The sequence below is a fragment of the Aspergillus pseudotamarii genome (genome assembly GCF_009193445.1).
Source record: "Aspergillus pseudotamarii strain CBS 117625 unplaced genomic scaffold BDV38scaffold_134, whole genome shotgun sequence".
Classification (NCBI taxonomy): Eukaryota; Fungi; Ascomycota; class Eurotiomycetes; order Eurotiales; family Aspergillaceae; genus Aspergillus; species Aspergillus pseudotamarii.
In genome coordinates this window covers 1-15,086 of record NW_022475148.1, presented here as the reverse complement: position 1 = coordinate 15,086, position 15,086 = coordinate 1, and the positions used below count along the sequence as shown (strand labels likewise).

General features: G+C 49.6%; 5 protein-coding genes across 5 annotated transcripts; 1 reads left to right on the top strand and 4 right to left on the bottom strand.

Moving 5' to 3' along the window:
• The first annotated feature begins 784 nt into the window (after window positions 1-784).
• On the top strand, window positions 785-2,913 carry BDV38DRAFT_265804 (uncharacterized protein). Its single transcript, XM_032056391.1, has 3 exons — window positions 785-1,603; window positions 1,661-1,826; window positions 1,891-2,913. The coding sequence occupies exons 1-3, from the start codon at window positions 1,269-1,271 to the stop codon at window positions 2,377-2,379; spliced, it is 990 nt and encodes a 329-aa protein (XP_031907013.1). The 5' UTR covers window positions 785-1,268; the 3' UTR covers window positions 2,380-2,913.
• Window positions 2,914-3,184: 271 nt separating this feature from the next.
• BDV38DRAFT_265803 (mRNA-binding protein RRP12) lies at window positions 3,185-7,665 on the bottom strand. The gene is made up of 3 exons (XM_032056390.1): window positions 7,440-7,665; window positions 5,476-7,383; window positions 3,185-5,416 (listed from the first exon to the last, which is right to left on the bottom strand). Exons 1-3 carry the CDS (start codon window positions 7,500-7,502, stop codon window positions 3,611-3,613), a joined length of 3,777 nt encoding a protein of 1,258 aa, XP_031907012.1. The 5' UTR covers window positions 7,503-7,665; the 3' UTR covers window positions 3,185-3,610.
• A 129-nt stretch (window positions 7,666-7,794) lies between these two features.
• Window positions 7,795-9,392, bottom strand: BDV38DRAFT_265801 (U6 snRNA-associated Sm-like protein LSm1). Its single transcript, XM_032056389.1, has 4 exons — window positions 8,979-9,392; window positions 8,827-8,895; window positions 8,641-8,756; window positions 7,795-8,531 (listed from the first exon to the last, which is right to left on the bottom strand). Exons 1-4 carry the CDS (start codon window positions 9,142-9,144, stop codon window positions 8,358-8,360), a joined length of 525 nt encoding a protein of 174 aa, XP_031907011.1. The 5' UTR covers window positions 9,145-9,392; the 3' UTR covers window positions 7,795-8,357.
• Window positions 9,393-10,525: 1,133 nt separating this feature from the next.
• Window positions 10,526-12,259, bottom strand: BDV38DRAFT_265799 (uncharacterized protein). The gene has a single exon (XM_032056388.1). It carries the CDS (start codon window positions 11,830-11,832, stop codon window positions 10,903-10,905), a length of 930 nt encoding a protein of 309 aa, XP_031907010.1. The 5' UTR covers window positions 11,833-12,259; the 3' UTR covers window positions 10,526-10,902.
• Window positions 12,260-12,990: 731 nt separating this feature from the next.
• On the bottom strand, window positions 12,991-15,066 carry BDV38DRAFT_38283 (C2H2-type zinc finger protein). The gene is made up of 2 exons (XM_032063260.1): window positions 14,611-15,066; window positions 12,991-14,521 (listed from the first exon to the last, which is right to left on the bottom strand). The coding sequence occupies exon 2, from the start codon at window positions 14,442-14,444 to the stop codon at window positions 13,149-13,151; it is 1,296 nt and encodes a 431-aa protein (XP_031907009.1). The 5' UTR covers window positions 14,445-14,521; window positions 14,611-15,066; the 3' UTR covers window positions 12,991-13,148.
• Between the last annotated feature and the right edge of the window lie 20 nt (window positions 15,067-15,086).

Here is a 15,086-nt window from a genome sequence, read left to right as displayed (position 1 = left end):
CTCTGGGCAATTGGCTCGGCGTGGTTGTGGGAAGAGCGACTCGTTCTTCGAGGTTTCAGCCATCGATCGACTTTCGTAACTCTCATTCATCCCTCCGAGATTTGGTTTATCATGAAAGAGGTTCCACCACACAATGGGGACATCTGAATAGAGATCCATGTCTCTATGCGCAAGATGACCAACAATGTGGAATTAGCTATAAAGGGGAAGATGAAACCAGTGAGTCAACGAATGAAAGACGAATAAAACGAAACATGGAAAACAAAAAAACCACCAAAGTATTCGAGTATGTAATGGTGCATACGTCGTACGCAAACTAGTGCCCCCCAAAGATCTGGCGTATTACTGCCAAGCCGCCCATCCACCTCCGAACGCGGATCATCGACACTTTCCTTTGTCCAGGCAGCCAATCAAAGCGCCTTCAGGTTTTGTCAAATCCCCGCAGGGCTCTTGGCATCTTGGCGGAGTGGCTAGAAAAGGGAAAGTGCCAATACTGCAGTGACCACCGAGGCCCGTATGATTCCGTAGGTTTACGGTATTGACCCCCATCCATTCTTTACTCGACGGGACACGAACACAGCACCTTCAACATTTTGTTGTATCGCCCAAATGGCGCGGGTCTTCTCTCAGCCCCGAGGATCCTTCCTCCGTCGTTTCTCCCCGACCATGGACGTCGATCCACCCCCGTGATATATACATGATATCTTCACTCACAATTTTTGAGGGGAGGAAGAAAAGTAAAAAGAAGAAGAAAAAAAAAAAAAAGAAGAAGAAAAAGACAAAGTGATCATCTATTGACGTCGTCCAGGGTGCCAAGGGCTCGGCATCTGGGCGTCTTGGCAGCGAAGAAAAAGCAGAAGAAGGAGAGCCTTTCCGCTGCATTTGAGCTCTGCCTTTTTTTCTTGTCCTTGTCTTGGACTTCCGCTCTGTCCTACTCTTGCTTGTCCATGGCATTCTTATAAGTCTCCCCTTCTTCCGCTCCTCTGTCCGTCTCCTCCATCCCTCCTCCGATCAGCCCTCCTCACCTTATCTGGTCCTCCCTTCTACCACTACCTTTCTCCCCCACCTTGCTGTGGGATCGTCACTTGCCTTTATCAGCGGATATGCCCCTTGCGCTGCGAGCCATGCGGTGAGCATAACATTGTCGCCCTGTGTACGATTCTGTACCACTCTGTGTCGCATTTCTGAAGGGGGCCCGTCGAAACGCTATCACGCCCTTGATTTCTCCACCGACTCTTTTCGTCTCCCTTTTTATCATCCGCTCCAACATGAGGCAGCCGGAGATGTCCCATTCTCCCGCATATTACCAGGACCATGATCATCGCGTGACGGCGTATCTCCACGATTCGACTCCTGCTCCTGCGGCCGCACATTTTCCCCCGGGGCCCCCATCATTGCCTAATCACGGGCATGATTTCCGTCACCCGGAACTCAATTCTGTCGAGAATACATTACCCAACGCTTATCCCCCCGATTCATGGGATAATACCTACTCTCGGCATTCCCATCGCCATTCTCAACAGCCCCATAAGCCTCCCCACCGTCAGCCTCCGGCGGAGTTAATCTATCCGGATTCTGACGTGCCGGTCGTGGCTCCGATGACGTTCGTATCCTCGCCCTATCTGGACAACGGTTCCATATTGACACAAACTTCGTATAGTGGTGGAGCGGCTCGTAAAGAAGAACGTGGCCGGAGGAGTTGGACGGATCATTCGTCGTACATATCGAGCGACAATCATCATCTCGGCGCAACCCGCCTTCAGAAACGAGCGATTCATACGGAAGAACCCTTGGCGGATGATAGTCAGGATGCCCTGCTGATGCTAGTAAGGATTGGGCCTTTCATGTCTTTGTTTCTCTTGTTTCTGACTAACCATTTGGCGTCCATAGTTTCGATTGTCCGTCCCGGTACCCATATTTTCCTTTTGCGCATCCTTATATACCGTCTTCGGGTTACTCCTCGTTCTTCTCGTTTCACCTTTCCGCCTTTGCCCCTGCATCCCATATTTTCGATCAACATCATTTCGCGAACAGTTGTGCCATCTTCTGGTACCCCAATTGCATATTCATGAGCGATTAGTTCGTTTGCGGGGTCCCGCGACACAATCGGTATATAATGACGCCGATGGGTCATCCATCTCGGATCCAAGCGAACACTATTCCATTTTTGGCCTGATTGCGGTCCTCTTGCTATCATCACTTCTTTCCATCGCATTTCTCCTCCTCGTCTGGACCGCAGCCTTTTTCTGGATTTTCGCCATGGTACTTGGCAATCCCGATGGCACCGAACGCAAAGACGACGGCCGTGCTGCCGTACTCGGTGTTTGTCGATGGTGGCAGACATGGCTACGCAGGGCTCGGAAACCGCCTCGCGAATAGTCTGTCTGTAGATTATCCTTGTTGCGTTTTCTCATTTTTATTCCGTTGTTATTAAGCGTGATCCCGTCTTGGCTATTGGATTCTTTTCGATGTTGACATGATACCAATATGTGGGATATGTGGAATGACTTTTGAGGGGCTTTTTTTCATCTTTTTCTGATATCTTTTTGTTTCGCCTTCTCATTGATTTGATGAGATACTTCATGTGTACAGGAGTTGGGTTGGTCGCATAGGCGCTAGGAGCAGTTTTCAGTTTTTTTTTTCAGTACTTTTTTTTTCCCTTCTATTTTCTCCTTTCCAACATCCAATGTGCGTTGTGAAAGAACAGAAGACGGCTCCTGACGGAATTGCTCACGGTGCCTCAGCTAATATGCAGGCCAACAGGGATTATCATCGAATCACGAATCAGGAACTTTTGTGTACTGTACTACTACCTCATACGAATTGATACCCGGGCTGGTCTCATACCCTTTGATCTGCTTCTTTATGTGATCGGTCCATCCATTGCTCTGAAATATCTGAACTTTATCTAATCCATGGTTACCCGTAATTTAAGGTCTTGGCTTCCCGTGCCGAATGTGATCTCCAACCAGACAAAAAGACTGGTTGGACTGATGTAATAGAGTTTGGTAGTCTCGTAGTCTGGTACGCAGTGCATTGTCCCATCTGACATGTTCTATGCGGCAAGAATTCTCCCTCGTATAGTTCACCTTCCTCCGCCCAATTGCCCACAGTGCATCAATCACACTCCAGACGGCCGAGACACGCACACATCACCCTACAAGAATACGAACGTTGCATTCCCATGAACCAATAATATTTCAGTAACTTCAGGGTATAAAGATACCTATGTACGTAATCACAATAAGAGAAGAGAAAGAGATAAAGATAAAAAATAAAGGCAATCAGTTTTCAACTACAGAGAAACTTCCAATGCAACCAGAGAATTTTTGCGTAGTGCAACTGAACTGAACTGTACCACAAACGAACAAGAAGAAAGAATAATATAAAAAAAAAAGAGGGATTCAATTTTGTCCAGCCATGCTTTCAAATACAGAAAAACTGTTAACTTAGGGACTTCATCAGTTTCCTGTTTCATCAACATCAATTCATATAGGTTAAGAGATTGTTTTCTTCTTGTGAATTGGGAAGTATGGAGAGAAAAGAAGAACGGATGTGGGAGGTTATGAATTGGATAAGTGTGAGATTGGGGAGGGTGGTTTTTTGTTTTCTATCTCCTCTTTCCGAAGCGACCGCCGCGCATGGGCTTTCGCTTTTGAATCCGTCCTCCGCTGGGCCCGTGGCTCTTGGGCATTCCAAGACCGCGACGGCCAGTTTGCTGTTTGTTGTCGGCTCTTGATTGGGTGGGTTCGTCGCCCTCATCTACGTCCATGTCGTCTCCACGGTTGGATTTGCCCTTCTGGGCTTGTGACATCTTGAACTTGCCGCGTTGGCCACGACGGACGGCGTCGGGTCCGCTGACGGCGGCGACGTAGGCGTTGATTGCGCTGTCGCCTGCTCCGGCGTTGCCGTCAAGGCCGCCGGACATCTCGACATCGTTGTCATCATCACCCAGGAGGAGACGGCCGTCTGCGTCGACCTTGGCAGAGTGCTTGCGGCGGGAGCCGGGGCCGGTGTTGAGGAAGCGGACGCTAGGCTTGGTGGTCGAGATACTGGCCAAGGCGTCAGGAGCGAGAAGATCCAGCGGGCTGTCATCGTTCTCGCGGATGTATTGCTCGCTCTGTTTGTTGGCCTTCTTGCCCTTGCGGCCACCCTTGTTGATGGCGTGGGTGTCGCCATGTTCGTCGACATCGAGTTCGCTGGCGTCGTCGTCAGAATCGGAGAAGTCGGAGTCGTAGACGGCTCTGTCGAAGGCGTTGCTGCCGTAAGACTGGGCCTTGGCGTTCTTGTTGTCAGCAGCCTCTTCTTCCTCTTCGTCCTCGTCACCCTTCTCAGCCTGCTTCTTCTTCTTGCTACGCTCGCGCTGCTTCCGGATGTTCACGACTAGCTTCCGGTCGGCCTCACCAACCAGTTCTTCAATCGGGGCTGCACCGAAGCGGCGGATCAGACGGTCCAAGATACCTTTGACCTTGCTGCGGAGACGACCCTTGTGCTCCTTGCTCCATACCATGAGGTTTGGTACCAGAGAGTTGATGCGTGCACGGAGAGCATCATCGGGAAGCACGACAACGGCAACCTTGACGAAACCGAGCACAGACCGGACAATTTCGCGGTTGTTGCTGGTAAGGAACAGCTCCACGGTCTGCACCAGGTCGGAGCGCACAGCCGGTTGAAGTTCGGTGTGGAAGTCGAAGAACAGGCGAGACAAGGCTGTCACGGAGGCGGCAACCATGTGTGGTGAGCTACCCGCCAGACCCGCAGACACCATAGTGAAGAATTCCTCCATGGTTGCAGGAGCATCGGGAGCATTGTCGGGCATGTGGGGTACCAGTGAGTTGCGAATCTTGGTTCCAGCTGGGTTCAGTTCAGAGTCGGCAGTTCTCTTCGCAAGGTGGATGAGTAGATCGAAGGAAGCAGTTCTGGCCTTCTCGTTGCTCTCCTTGCAGCCCAGGACAACTTCGGAAAGGATGGAGGGGATGAAATGCAGGTCAGAGGTTGGTAGGTACGTAATGAGCTCGTCGATGGCAAGCATACGGTCACGGCGAGCAGAGGCTGGTGTCTTATCCGCGGTCGAAAGGATGAGGGTTTGGAGTTCGGAACTCCGCTCGCGGAGAGCAGCAGCACCTGTCTCAGTGGTGGCCAAACGGGGAATCAACTTGTATGCTTTCTTGATCAGCTGCTGATCACTAGTATGTCCATTCAGGACAGCGGAAGCCATGGCGAACAAGCTTGCAAAGCTGGAGCGAGGTAGATAAATCGACATGGCGATAACCAAGTCGATCAAAGTGTGAGAAGTTGGAGGCATCTTGTCACCAGCACCACCCTGTTGATGACCCTGCTTTTCCGCAGCCTCCTTCTCTGAAGCCACCGACGACTCCAGCATAGTAGTGACTCGTGTAAATGTATCATTGAGCTCCTGTAACATATCAATTAGTTTGTAGCTCAAGAGTAATGGGATAAGCGAACTCAACCAACCTTCTCGGGAGTGATACTCAAGTAAGCATTAATACACTGCAGAATGTAGCCTCTGTAGTGTGGAAGTGTTTGACTGTATACGTTGAAAAGCACAGCCAGTAAGTTGCTGGCAAACCCGGCAAGATGGGCGATGTTCTTCTCTGCATCCTTCTTGGTAATCCTACGCTGGAGAACCAGGTCATCACCCTCCGTCTCGAGGGACAAAATGGCCTGGTTTGACTCAACGAGATTCTGCAAGGCCTTGCAAATGTCCACACGCAAATCAGCTTGCTTGTAGAGCACGTTGGAGAGAAGCTCGGCAAAGCTCTGGTCGAAAGCCTCAACAAGATCCAAAGGCAGCTCGCAGTATCCAGGAAGAATAGACCAAGTCTGCTGAACAAGTGTTTCGAAGATCTTTGTCTCCACAGGCTTCTCTGCGGCCGTGAAAGCCATCACCTTTTGGTACAGAGCTTCACTCAAAGGAACGAGCTCGGAACGGAAATGAGAGAGGTTTGTGTTGGTAACATGGTCTCGAAGCACAGGGAGGAACCAAACGCGACCCGGTTGGCCAGCCTTCTGCTCAATGATATTAAGAGGCAGAATCTCAAGGACCGCTGCAGGGCCCATGGCTTCAACGGCACTGCCGAGGACCTGATCGGCCTGCTTCTTGCCATGGAAGGATTCATTACTACGGAGCTCTCCCACAGTCTTCACAATGTCATCCAAAAACGGACTGGACCGCCATTTGAAACTATCGAACATTGCGGAGCACACATTGAACACTTCCGCCCAAGCCGCTTGGTACTTCACGGAAAGCAGATTCGTCGCCTTCTTGGCCAACTTCTCGAGCGTTTTCTCGTCGTAGACTGATGGCTCAATGATCACACTGTTAGGAATACAGTTGGCCATGAACGAAACCAGACATTCCGATGCCGAAATCCTAATATTCTTTGATGGCGACGCCAAATAACTGGAGATCATGTCGAACAACGACGGCAGCTTCTCGAAGGTATCCTCGGGGCTGATCTGGGATGACACATCGTAACCGCGGGACAGAACAGCAATCCATGGAGGAAGCAACTGCGAATCGTTCTGTGCGGGCTTCAATTCGGAAATCGCCTCAAGAAGACGGGGAAGCTTTGAGGACGAGAACTCGTCGGCCATGCTGGAGAAAATAACCTCGAACACCTCAAACGCACCCATGGTGATATACTCGTTGCTCGATCGGGAAGCATTCATCAACAACTCGCATAAGGGCTCAATCTTCTTGCTCGGCCAGCCTCCCGAGGCCGTCGCGACCGTCTTCACCAGTTGAAGGGAGTGGATGACCAACGGATCATGGTTATGTGTGTGAGGATCATTACGGCCCCGCTTCTGTTTGGCTGCTGCGGCGATACTGTCACCCAATGTGCGCAGTGCGGACTCCGCACACATGTCTGCAGCTGGGTGATCAAGCGACGGGCTGGGGGGAGGAGTCTTCAGGACCTTGATCAAAGCGTCCTGGGCCCTCTTGCGTACCTTAGGGCGGTGATCCACGGACAGACTCAACAAGCCTGCAGTGGCCCGACGCGGGCTGATCTGGGTGTGGGGGAGATTCCATGCTGCGGCATCCTGAGCGATGAGTAGCGACTCGAGACAACCGATCGAGGGTCTAAGCAACGGAGCTTCGGATTCGGGCAAAGAGAGCGCGGGGGCAAGGCTGGTGAGGATCTGGGAGAACTTGGAACGGAGAATTGGAGCGGGGGCGTAGGCGGTAGTAATGTCGAGGAGGTAGACCACTGAGGTCGCCAGATCCTTGTTGACAATGCCCTGTTCGGCAGAGATCGACTGAGACAGCAAAGCAAGTAGCGCTGCAAAGTAAGCTGTAGGTGAGAAGTCGGCGTTCTGATCCCGGAGCGTGTCTTCCACTGCAGAAAGTACGACAGCCGTCTCATACAAAGTTAGCAATGGTTGTGGTTTGCGGCACAACAGCGCGCGGGACTTACATGGTGCTGATTCTGCAATTTGGGAGACTTGATCTTCTCGAGCTTCTCCGCCAGGGTCGCCATGGTGGGCGGGTCAACCGACAGGAAGTAGAGAAAGTCACTTCAAAAAGTGCGACTAGTATGGGGAGGGAGGTCAGAAAAGAAGGTGCGGTGAAAGCGGAGATATTTTTTTTTTTCTTTGAGTAGTGAATGGTTTTTTTGGGTACAGTAAAAATTTGGGAAAAAAGGTACGGAGATAAATTCTTGGCGGGCCCTATCGATAGCTATCGATAACTATCAGCCCATGTCCATAAAATTTAATCTATTCAAGTGAAACAATTCTACACTCGTTCGATTCACAGAATTTCTCTAAGGATTTCACAATACCCGTATTTCATGGTCTCCTGAGAGTCGCGGAAACAAGGCAAACTGCACCGTGCCTCATCCAGCAGTTCTTTGTTCATATATTTGAATAAAACAGTTGAAAGAAAAAGAAAAGAAACGAAAAGAAAAGAAAAGCGTAATGAGACATCAGAATCGTCAAACATGGCCGCTATCATCCAATCATCTGACCAGGCTCGAGCCTGTATCTTGTTCTCAACCACCTCATCATACCAGCCATATTTAGTCCAATGGTTCCAGTGACACCGTCAACTTGATGACAGATCACTTCCTAAGCTTTAGGAAAGCCAAGAAAGCCGCTACATCCACCGCATTCTTCGTCGTATCGCAGTACGGCGATGGGCCAAGAAGAACAATAGCCTGGCTTCCGCGACGATCTTGCAAGGCCCTATTGTTCTTAGCCTCACATATCAAATCAATCCACTTTGAGACATTTGCCCTACTCCCTTCACGAGCAAGCAGTGTCTCGTTATGTCTTTGTCCCAGTAAAAGAATACCGTAGACAGATATCAACCGACAGAAGGCCCTTGCTCTAGCCTAGAACAGGATCTCCCCGCTATGTTCGGCCTCGAAGCCAAGACCCTGTAGCTTGCCCTGACGTTTCTTGTCCCCAGTCTTTCGCTCACTATCTTCTTTCTTTTTCAGTTTAAAGACTTCCTCGAATGGGGCCTTTTGCACATGTGGCGGGATATCGTCTTCCTTATCGAGGTCCTATTACGGCGCAAACCATCATGTAAGCACAGTCCACAATAGAAGAAGCCAGGAAAAGGTGGAACCAGGGAGATAAAATAGAAATGTAAATATCTCTAGGGCATCCTACAATTTCTCCAAGAAGTAACACATTCTCTCCTCGAACCAAGAAAATACCCCGGGAGATCTCCGCATAGAGATTGCCAGCATACAACCGCTCGATAGTATCCTGGAGAACGAGATTCGCTGCAGAAATCGAGAGGTGGAGCGCATTAGATCACCGATCGCATTTGAAGCCGATTAAAGTAACCCATACCGAACTGATCCCAACTTCTCAAGACTCCAATCAATTTTCTTCCGTCTCGTAGCACTAGGACGAGTTTCTCTGATCATTGTTAATCCGCATCCCCACTGAAATATAGTCGCCATACAATGGAAGGCGAAACGATAAAGGTAAAGCAGACATACTATCCGTCAAATCCAGCAATTGAGCAGCGGTCGTGAACATCTGGGGCGGTAACTGCGGCGGACCTTGCGACATCGGACCCAGTGAGTTATTCTGCGGTGGGAATCCTGGCGGAGCATTTCCTTGCTGATGACCACCAGAGTGGTCGTTGATCGAGAGTCGTTCCATGTCTCCTATGGCACGGACTGTATGGAGTATGATGATGAAAGGGTGGGGGAGGTAGACGTGAGAATTCCGCTGTCAATTGCGGTGGGACTAGGCTCGGAAGTTTGATTCTGGTAGGATACTCTCAAATGAAATAGACAAATGTTGATAATCGCATACTGCGATGGTAAATATCAGGAGAAATAAGAGTGTGGGTTGTGCTGTAAGCAACCCCGTGCTGAGTTAGTTCGATGTGGTGGGAATGAATGATTGAACATGGACACTGCTTGGACCATATGTTTGTTCTGTTTGTCATGCGCCGCCAGTTCATGACACAATGGGTCCGTGTTGACTCCGTAGCCCTAGTCTAGATCTAAAGGCAATAAATATACTCCGTACTTAAATGTTGCTCTTAACTTGGTCCATACAAGAGAATTTGTAGAGCATGTTTCGCGTCTGCAGTATGATATTCATAGACATGGAATTACTAATTTTGAATCGGTTTGCCAACCGGTCCCTGATATTATCTGACCACTGTATTGCCCATGATCTTAAGATCTTCAAACAAGATCCCCTAAGAAACAGAGAACATCAAGCTAATATTGCCAAATCTGTCTTCCATATTGCAAAACGACTTACAGCATAACAGTAGAACTTGGAGGCGTAATCTAAGATTCCCTCTCTGACATTTTCTGACGTCGTTATGGCCCCGTTCTTCATGGCTTGCTTTCAAAGGTTTCGTCACCCCTCACCCTTACTTGGGTAAGGTATTCTGAGAGTAACTGCTAATATAGCCACTCGCAAACGTCCTTCTATTGGTACTCAATATCGAGTAGTGTTGTTACAATCCTTGCAGAATCCCCAAGCGTGGACTGTAGCAGTCGGACATGGGTTGTCCATTAAACTTCAAAATCAATAAGGGTCTTGCTTGCAGCCGTAAGCCTGTAGCGGTTAACCCTGGGTAATGAAGTTTTCTCTTTGGTATTTCCTCCTTATTTGACTTCTAAGTTTCTGTGGTCAGAATACGCAGCATGGCATCGCGATGAGAACAATTATGCTAGAAAAATATATAGTGCAGTCGCCGCTGCTCAAAACACACGAGAAACTGCCCGCAGCATACCTCGTCCCCTTAGACCGCAAATGAGCATACACTCATTCATTATGTGCAAGACAAGGCCCATACTTGGGGGATGGTACTTTTGTCCCTGCATCTACCATGCAGCAGTCTACGAGTCATGCTTGGAAATACGATGTATCGAAAATAGACTCACCAAATATCACATTACCCCATGAAGAGTAGAAACAGCATGTGCCAAGGATAGGCACTACTGTAGGTTGTAAGATTTCTGAAGATACCTTGCTTCGCGAAGCAGTTTAGTGCATCTTGGATTGCTCCATGGAAAAAAAGAAAAAAAGAAAAAAAGAAAAAAAGAAAAAAAGAAAATAAATCGTTTTGGATTCGCTTTTGACTTTTCGCTAGATAACATTATTCATACCACCCTGCAGAAGAAAAGATAATACACAATCTGTCGTGAGACATTATGTCTGTTCGTTAACATGTCCTGCGGCCATCCATCAGTATCGGAAGTTGTTACAGGAACACAGAAAGGTCTGGAAGAAACGAAAGAGAAAGCTGAGAGAAAGAGAGACCACGCACGACTTCCTGAGTCAGTTTCGGCTTGGAATAAGGAAATAAGGCCCCACTGGTACCCAGTGAGGCAAACCATCATTGCATGAAGTCGCGCCACACAGCCTGTGGACTGATAAAAATCCCACACGACATCATCCGACGCTGACCCCTCGACGCTGTCCTCGCATCCTTTGTTCTCGCCGTCGACTATACGGAGCACAGTATGGTTCATCTGACGACCCTATGTTTGCCCGGACGGGTTCTTGTGATCGATGATAAGCAGGACTAGACGGCGGCGGCGGCAGCTGCATCACCTTGAACTGGTCGACGCTGATAATCCGCATGCGGTAAAGATACTGCATCAGTTCAAAATCCGGTCGGCTTCCGGCTAGGGTCTGGCCCCGTTGATAATGTGCTACATCGACATGGTCGAGCATGCGATCCCATCCTTTCTGTTCGGGGGTGTCGCTGAACCGCTCGCCCGGACATAGAGGGCATCGGGCTGTTCGCGGGGGTTCGTGGGTTCGGAAGTGGCTCAGAACATGAGTCTTCCATTGCTCGGCGTCGTCGAAGGTGTGATGACAATCTAAGATATAGAACAGACAGATATAGGTGTGATGATGATATTGACGAGCAGGGCGGGACTGCGGGACGACAAGTGCGCCTGTCCCATCGTCTTCTAATATCTCCTGGCCGGCGAGCCCTTCCGCCCATCTTGTCTCCAGAGATACACCCACTGACGAGGATGAAGCGGATGCGGCGTCGCTCGATAGAGACGGGACAGCCGTGGAGGAGGGCATCGTTGCGGCAACGGCTTCACTCCCACCACTAGACACACTCTTCGTGCTTCCGTCCGCGGCTAGACGTAAGCCGCCTGGTTCGAATGAGAACAATGATCTTGGATGGCCGGCGTTCGTGCCAGCAGCACCGGGCGAACACCTTGATACGACACGATCTGTAAAAGTAACGGGGCGATCCTGTTCCCACATGCTTAGTCCGTGAGCGGCGAGTGAAAAAGCAGCAGCAGCAGCAGCATCGGTCATTAAATTAGTAGTTTTTGCGACCGCACTACCCAAGCCCATGCACCAAAGCGGGGCAACACAGCTTGAAAAGAAAAATGGTTAAGGATTGGTAGGGGGGGGGGGGAAGTTGCCATCTTGTTGAAATGATTTCTGTGACCTTTACCTTCTTCTATCTTGGAGATATCAGCTGCTTTCAGCAAACTTATCTCCCGTACTACCGTGGCGTTTGGGTTGGTTTGTCTCCAGCATCACGCGTCAACCGATTGATGTGGTGCAGAAGTTGTTTATTCGATCCGAGAGGCTCAAGCGTCAGAATCTAGCGGGGGGAAATCAAAGGAAGCAAATCATGTTCCATAAGGATTCAACTTGTCAAGTCAATAATACCTATATCATAATTCACAACTTGACTGGAGCCACGTCCACAGCTGAGTGAGTAGCCTACGATCAGCAATAAATAACATTGATTAGGGATGAAAATAGAGTGCCAGCCAGCATTAATTTTGACTTTAATTTTTCTTTTTATTTATCTTTTTTTTTCTTTGCTTTCCTTCCAGCCCTTACGCATCCCTTATTGTAATATTTTAGACCATGATGTGATGAACTAGTCTGACAACAACAACAACAACAACTACTACTACTACTACTACTCGCATGTATGTACGTACGTACGTATTCATGCATGTCGCTGGACAACAAATTGTTATTCGTCAATCCATCTATCCCGTCGAATTGGGTTTCGGGTAAATATGACAATGACTACCTTAGCAGCAAAGATGGTAGAAGGTTAGGGCAAGTGAGAATAGAAGACCATCCAAGTTATTTCTACATAAAGTAATGAACGAAACTACCGTGTTATGCCAGAGTAAATACCGAGATTATTGTAACTCTTTGTTTATATTTTTATATTTTGGAAACCCTCTCGTCCTGCTTGAGGTCTTAATCGAAGCGAAAAGTGACATAGTCGAAATGAAATGTATATAGTAGAGCCAGGAATTATCAGGGGATGGGGCCCCGGAGAGGAGTAGACAAAATGAAGAGTAGCTGTAGAGCCAATTCCCATTGGGGTAATGAAACAAATGATGGTTGTAGGATAAGAAAGGTATTTTTTCAAGAAGGATAGCGAAAGGGGAGAATCGAACAAGCACGAAAAACAAGCCACAAGAATATCCCACCCGTCTATCAGTATGGACGCCTCGCAAAAATGTACTCGAACAAAGTAAGCAAAGAAAGCCAATCAGCCGACACCAATGATGCCCATGAACCACACACTGAAAATGCACAAAGTCTATTCGTTTCGTAGCGCGTATGACAGTCAAGAATTTTTTTGAGCCCAAATTTTATACATTGAAAGGGTTTCGTTTCGCAGCGGCAACAGGCTAGAAACGTTCTGCCAAATCACCCCCTGCAACGGAATTATTCGTCGATGAGGAAACAGACGTAAACCCAGTGCTGGGGTTCAACATATCTTGAACAGCGACCTTGGGAACCTGTGGAACGGGCAGTTTACGCTGTGTTCCGTCGGGTCTGGACATGATATCGCTAATGGTGGGACCAACATGGGACTGGCTGGGACTGTAATAGTTGGGCCCCTCCGGTTGGGGTTCCATTGGAGCAAGAGCAGGGGTATGATGGAGAGACAGGTGGCGAATCGAAGGAAGGTGGAGTTCGCTGGATCCTAATGGCCTCAGGCGTGGCGAATGAGCAGGAGTTGCCAACGGGGTGTGGTCTGGCGTTGGGGAGAGAGAGTCGTGAGAGAAAGTCGGTGAGGACGGAGCGGTCGAGTTTGGCGAGTTAGGCCTCGAGCGCTTGACGCGATGAGTGTAACCATCCTCGTCCTCGTGAGAGTGAGAACGGCTCATGCTGTGCGAGATAGCGTACGCCGAAAGGGAAGGCAGGCCTCGACCGGCGTGGTGACGCGAGGCGAACAAATGGTGGTTACGTGGGCCAGCGTGGAATCCAAAATGCTGCTCATCACGCTCAACCTGAGATGCAGCGGTGGCAAGTAGATTGATATCCATTCCCGAGGACGCCCGCTCGGTGTTGCGAGCATATGGTCCCAGGTTGGAGCGCATGTGACCGGCATAGTTCGAGAAGGAGTGCGGAGGAGAGACATCCGGAGATCCAACCTGGGAGACAGGCGCAGAACGGGTCATCGCCTTGTTGGGCGGGGGCATCATCGAGCCCGCGTTGTTCACGTTCACCATTGCATTCTCCTGTCCAGCAGCGGCAGCAGCGGCGGCCGCGGCCAGATGCTGTGCCTTGTTACTCCGTCTGGAGTTGGGGTTGTTGTGAATTCTTGAGTGGCGTGTCAGCTCGTCAGAACGACTAAAGCGTTTTGTGCAGCCAGGGAACTGGCAGGCGTGTGGCTTTTCGCCCGTATGTGTGCGAATATGTCTGGTCTGGTGCTCCAAACGATGGAAGGCGCGATCACAGAGGGGACACTTGTATGGTCGGGGAAGATCCTGGCGCGCTTCTTCCGTTGCGGGACGGGTACCCTTCATGAGGGGCGGTAGTAGGCTAACAGACGAGGCCATGGTAGAGTTGGATTGAGTACTAGACGGGGTAGAGGGACCCTTGGAGCTATCCACTGGCGTGGAAGGTGCAGAACCAGTCTCGTTATTCTGAGGGTTCAGCAGATTGGTGAAATCCACTGAAGAAGCCGGTGGTGGCATGTGACTCGTCCTAACCTAGCACCGAGGAGTGTAGCTAAAGAGGGGACGAAGCCTGTATTTAAGGGAGCTCGGGAGGGCTGAAGAGCCGAGGCGAATTAGGATTCGTCGCAACAGGGGTAGGTAAATCGGGGAGAGTCGATCACCACCCGACAAGACGGAGACTTGCTCTTGGCAAAGAACTAGTTGATGAACGAGCACCGCAAGGAGTATCACAAGCCTTGCGATCAAAGAAAGTGCGATGTAACCAATTTCAAGGAATAGTGACTTTCGCAACGAAAGGGCGAGGCTATGGAATGTGGTGATGGGTGGGATAGAGTATATCCGGAATTGGTACGGTAAGTAGGTAACCCGAGATGGATGTAGTCCAGCAACAAATTGTCGAAAGGGAGAAGGGGAAAAGAGAGAGAAATCTGGAGAAAAGGTCTGGGGATAGGAGCATATAAAGGAAACAAGGAAGAGGAAGAATGAGGAATGGAGGGGAAGAAGAGAGAAATGGAGCTTCGGGGGGAGGGGAGGGAAAAAAGGCAGGGCAAAGCTGGTAGAGGGGGTTATCGGAATCGGAGACCTTGAAGGGAGAAAGAGAAGGAAAAAAAAAAAGTATGTACTAGTATGTGTGGGGAGAATTATCGGGGGGGCAAAAAA

What these genes read in the sequence shown, in the direction of transcription:
- BDV38DRAFT_265803 (XM_032056390.1), bottom strand. Translation starts at nt 7,502, where the DNA reads ATGGCGACCCTGGCGGAGAAGCTCGAGAAGATCAAGTCTCCCAAATTG. An exon ending in AATTGCAGAATCAGCACCAT is followed by an intron (nt 7,384 to 7,439) that starts GTAAGTCCCGCG and finishes ACTTTGTATGAG; the next exon opens with ACGGCTGTCGTACTTTCTGC. An exon ending in TGAGTATCACTCCCGAGAAG is followed by an intron (nt 5,417 to 5,475) that starts GTTGGTTGAGTT and finishes GATATGTTACAG; the next exon opens with GAGCTCAATGATACATTTAC.
- BDV38DRAFT_38283 (XM_032063260.1), bottom strand. Translation starts at nt 14,444, where the DNA reads ATGCCACCACCGGCTTCTTCAGTGGATTTCACCAATCTGCTGAACCCT.
- BDV38DRAFT_265801 (XM_032056389.1), bottom strand. Translation starts at nt 9,144, where the DNA reads ATGGAACGACTCTCGATCAACGACCACTCTGGTGGTCATCAGCAAGGA. An exon ending in GAGAAGTTGGGATCAGTTCG is followed by an intron (nt 8,757 to 8,826) that starts GTATGGGTTACT and finishes CGATTTCTGCAG; the next exon opens with CGAATCTCGTTCTCCAGGAT. An exon ending in TGTTACTTCTTGGAGAAATT is followed by an intron (nt 8,532 to 8,640) that starts GTAGGATGCCCT and finishes GCGCCGTAATAG; the next exon opens with GACCTCGATAAGGAAGACGA.
- BDV38DRAFT_265799 (XM_032056388.1), bottom strand. Translation starts at nt 11,832, where the DNA reads ATGGGCTTGGGTAGTGCGGTCGCAAAAACTACTAATTTAATGACCGAT.
- BDV38DRAFT_265804 (XM_032056391.1), top strand. Translation starts at nt 1,269, where the DNA reads ATGAGGCAGCCGGAGATGTCCCATTCTCCCGCATATTACCAGGACCAT. An exon ending in CCGGTCGTGGCTCCGATGAC is followed by an intron (nt 1,604 to 1,660) that starts GTTCGTATCCTC and finishes AACTTCGTATAG; the next exon opens with TGGTGGAGCGGCTCGTAAAG. An exon ending in AGGATGCCCTGCTGATGCTA is followed by an intron (nt 1,827 to 1,890) that starts GTAAGGATTGGG and finishes TGGCGTCCATAG; the next exon opens with TTTCGATTGTCCGTCCCGGT.